At 37.1% G+C, this 4,155-nt stretch overlaps 1 protein-coding gene across 1 annotated transcript; it reads left to right on the forward strand.

The window, feature by feature from the left end:
• The first annotated feature begins 1,208 nt into the window (after positions 1-1,208).
• LOC111376356 (high affinity nitrate transporter 2.5-like) lies at positions 1,209-3,708 on the forward strand. The gene is made up of 2 exons (XM_022999313.1): positions 1,209-2,979; positions 3,231-3,708. The coding sequence occupies exons 1-2, from the start codon at positions 1,826-1,828 to the stop codon at positions 3,601-3,603; spliced, it is 1,527 nt and encodes a 508-aa protein (XP_022855081.1). The 5' UTR covers positions 1,209-1,825; the 3' UTR covers positions 3,604-3,708.
• The last annotated feature ends 447 nt before the right edge of the window (positions 3,709-4,155 follow it).

Below are 4,155 nucleotides of genomic sequence, written 5' to 3' on the forward strand. Positions count from 1 at the left end.
AATTAAAATGTATTTCAAGATATATAAGAGAGTGTAACAATTACTTTGATGTCACGTATATGTTGATGGAAATAATCACCGATTACAAACAACAATTTCTTTAATCAATCCGGCTGTCCAATGTGATACTTGCATACCAATTTCATCTGGTACATCATGAACTTTGGGAAGTTTGCTCTCCCAACCAACTATTGCTTCTTTTTGCTCCATTTTAAAGAAATGATGAGATTGCACGAGGATTACACAATGGTTGCACGAGGATTATTTTCTCTTTTTAAAAATTAATATTTACTTGGCACTTCTTTTAGTCAATTTTTCAACATTGCACATAAAAACGTGGAAGTTTATTAACACGGTCTTCAACCATCTTATGTTGCCAAGCGAATCGTGCAGGTAACCGTATGTGGCTAACTAACTGCACAATAGTGAGACAACTCTTTCGATCACACCGTGCTCCACTGTATCTCCTTTCAATCCAACTCAGGGTCACGTTTGTCCGTATATGCCGATACAATACCATCCTTGTTAAAAAATAACACTACATAGAATCAGTGGTGCTATAACATCATATAAACCTTATTTAACCCCTTTTGCTAGGATTAAAATCAGATTTTTAGTAGATTTTGATAGAAATCAATGAAATGTATGACTAAAAGGTTGTGGGATCCATAAAATATGTGGTCAAAATTTTTTGTTGATTTTGAGTTAGATTAAAATTTAGAATTTAATTTGTACCAAATAGGGGCTTGTGTCATTTAGTATCATCTAAATCGATATTTTATTATTACTGATATTAAATAACATTATTCTCGTAAGATGAATGAAGGATGCAATTATTATTACACACTATTCATGGATATTTTATAAAGTATCTCTTACCAAGTCAAATATTGCACATTCACTTGGATTCCTATGCTCCAAATTCAGTGGATGGAACAGCTTGTTTTCTTGAATTGAATATCACTGTCATATTGTACAGAAACCTTTGAATTTAGACCACTAGCTAGCCACCGATTATCTGACTTTTTAACGATCAAAATCTTAAAACGATACGTTCACATATGCAAATTCCATTCCCACATGCCAAACAGCAAAAAAACAATGAGAATCGGCGACAGGGATTATTTTTGAACCTTTGGGACTCCCTTTCTAACCCACAAAAGGTCACTTGTATGACATTCATTTCAAGCTTCTGGTGAGCATAACCCACAAAAGGTCACTTGTATGACATTCATTTCAAGCTTCTGGTGAGCAGAATCTGCCGTCTGAATCTAGAAAAGTTTGAATATTGCCAATTTTCCAAAAAGAGAAGTGGGTATTTTTCAATATAGACTGCTTGTGTGGCTAATCTTAGAAAACATGTAGAGGTTACATTCAAGTAAATTTGTACTTCAAAACATGTCCATGTCTTTACTATCCAAGATAATATTTTGATCGTCAAATTAGTACACTTATCTCTAACTATAGAAAACAAAAAGTAGTACAAGTTATTTTTCATACCAGGATTTCTGTTTGGACTACATTGAGTTCATATTTGTAAATGATTTCCATTCAAATTTCTTAATATAGTAGTATATTATTTGCAATTGCACACTTAAATAGTATTTTATAGCAACACTCCTTTTTGAAGACAACCTCCTTCACTGTTGACAAAGTCAATAAGAATGGATAGCAACTCACGTTAAGTTCAAAGACTCCAGCACTATATAAGCCAATTGTAGCTTCCATCTCATTTTGTGCTTCACCAGAAAGGTAGGGAGGCAGTAAATTTAAGTTTACTAATTCAAATTCTCTTTTGAGCATCTCTTGTGCAGTGAAATCCAATATGGAAGGCTCTTATGGTGCACCTGAATCTGTTCAGAAGATTCAGAAGAAATTTGCTCTACCTGTAGATTCTGAACATAAAGCCACTGAATTCAGATTATTTTCAGTGGCTGCTCCTCATATGCGGGCATTTCATCTGTCGTGGATTTCTTTCTTCGCCTGTTTCGTCTCCACTTTTGCTGCTCCACCCCTCCTTCCCATCATTCGTGATGATCTTGATTTAACGGCTACAGACATTGGAAATGCAGGAATTGCAGCAGTTTCAGGCGCAGTTTTTGCAAGAGTTGCCATGGGAACAGCTTGTGATTTATTCGGTCCTCGATTAGCCTCTGCTTCTCTCACCCTTATAACTGCACCAGCTGTTTACTGCACTGCCATTGCCAATTCTGCTACCTCGTTTCTTTTAATCCGGTTTTTCACTGGCTTCTCCCTTGCAACTTTTGTCTCAACCCAATTCTGGATGAGCTCCTTGTTCTCTTCTAAGGTCGTTGGCACTGCAAATGGCATCGCTGGCGGGTGGGGCAATCTTGGAGGTGGCGCAACACAGCTTATCATGCCTCTGGTCTTTAGCCTTATCCAAAATATTGGTGCAACTAAGTTCACAGCTTGGAGAATAGCATTTCTCATCCCTGCCCTGTTTCAAACTCTATCAGCATACGCTATTTTCTTCCTTGGCCAAGATTTACCCGATGGAAACTACTCACAACTGCATAAATCAGGAGATAAACACAAAGATAGTTTTTCACAGATTTTCTATCATGCAATTACGAATTACAGAGGGTGGATCTTGGCATTAACTTATGGTTATTGTTTTGGGGTTGAACTTACTATTGACAACATAATTGCACAGTATTTCTATGATAGATTCAATGTGAACCTTCATACTGCTGGAATTATTGCAGCCAGTTTTGGATTGGCAAATTTATTCTCGCGGCCCGGAGGGGGGATTCTATCAGATATTATGGCAAAGAGGTTTGGAATGAGGGGCAGGCTATGGGCACTGTGGATAGTGCAGACATTGGGTGGCATTTTCTGCATTCTTTTAGGCAAAGTAGGATCTTTGGGTGTTTCGGTCGCTGTAATGATTATATTTTCCGTCTTCGTGCAAGCTGCGTGCGGCCTTACTTTTGGAATCGTTCCTTTTGTTTCAAGAAGGTATTTTCTCTACCAGTTATTCACATTCTATTACTTTTTTTTTGTGTCGAGCCTAATATACTTACAGATCTGCTACAGGAACAGGGTCAATGCCCGGGTTTTATAGAAATATACACTTGACAAATTTTCATTAAAAAAAAAAAAAACTGTGAATCATAAATTGCCATTTCAACCCCGTTGAGCCTGTTCAATCAGCTTTTTCCATCTGTTTATTTCATTGCTTGCTGATCGACTTAATAATGACTCATCAGGTCTTTGGGCATTATATCTGGGATGACGGGTGGAGGTGGAAATGTAGGTGCGGTTCTAACTCAAGTAATTTTTTTTAGAGGATCAAGATACTCGACAGAAACCGGTATAACACTTATGGGGATTATGATCATATGCTGCACCCTCCTAATTATGTTGTTATACTTCCCACAATGGGGTGGAATGTTTTTTGGTCCATCTTCGGAAGGCACTACAGAAGAAGACTACTACATGTCTGAATGGAATTCAGCAGAGAAAGAAAGAGGCATTCACATGGCGAGCATGAAATTCTCCGAAAACAGCAGAAGTGAAAGAGGCAAACGGGTAGGATCTGCACCCTCACCAACCGATGGGACTCCAAGTACATACGTGTGACTGAAGAATCAAAGTAAAGCAATTTTTTCCCGAAATTGAAGTATTTTATGCTCAAATATAGTTGGCGAAGTCCATAAATAAACATGAGAAAGGTCATTTCTGTCACCTATTGTTGTTGATATTTGTAGGAAAATGGTTGTTTGTCGATATTTAGAATAATGGTTAAGTTTAATTCGCAGGAGCGTAATTAAACTCTATGAAAAATAGAAATAAAAAGAAAGAAGAAAAACGAAAGAAACTAGGAAATTAATCCGAGACAAGTGATAGACACTTTCTTGCAAAGGTGCTAACAAATTATGACACTTGTCTTTCATGATACAACGGATATAACTTGTGGTAAAAGCATTTTAAACCACGGCTCGAACGAAATTCTTCCCTCTCCAAGAAAATGATTTTTGGAATGTATTTTGGAGAGTTTTTGATATGATGCTCAATATAAATGATATGGGATGTCTAATCGACGTCTATGGGGTCTTATTTATAGAAGATGAGAGGTTGTGAATGAAGTGACACGCCCCAAACTCTACAACTTTACAAAGGTGCTATCCCTTG

Source organism: Olea europaea, unplaced genomic scaffold (genome assembly GCF_002742605.1).
Source record: "Olea europaea var. sylvestris unplaced genomic scaffold, O_europaea_v1 scaffold1495, whole genome shotgun sequence".
In the NCBI taxonomy this organism is placed as follows: domain Eukaryota; kingdom Viridiplantae; phylum Streptophyta; class Magnoliopsida; order Lamiales; family Oleaceae; genus Olea; species Olea europaea.

What these genes read in the sequence shown, in the direction of transcription:
- LOC111376356 (XM_022999313.1), top strand. Translation starts at nt 1,826, where the DNA reads ATGGAAGGCTCTTATGGTGCACCTGAATCTGTTCAGAAGATTCAGAAG. An exon ending in GTTCCTTTTGTTTCAAGAAG is followed by an intron (nt 2,980 to 3,230) that starts GTATTTTCTCTA and finishes ATGACTCATCAG; the next exon opens with GTCTTTGGGCATTATATCTG.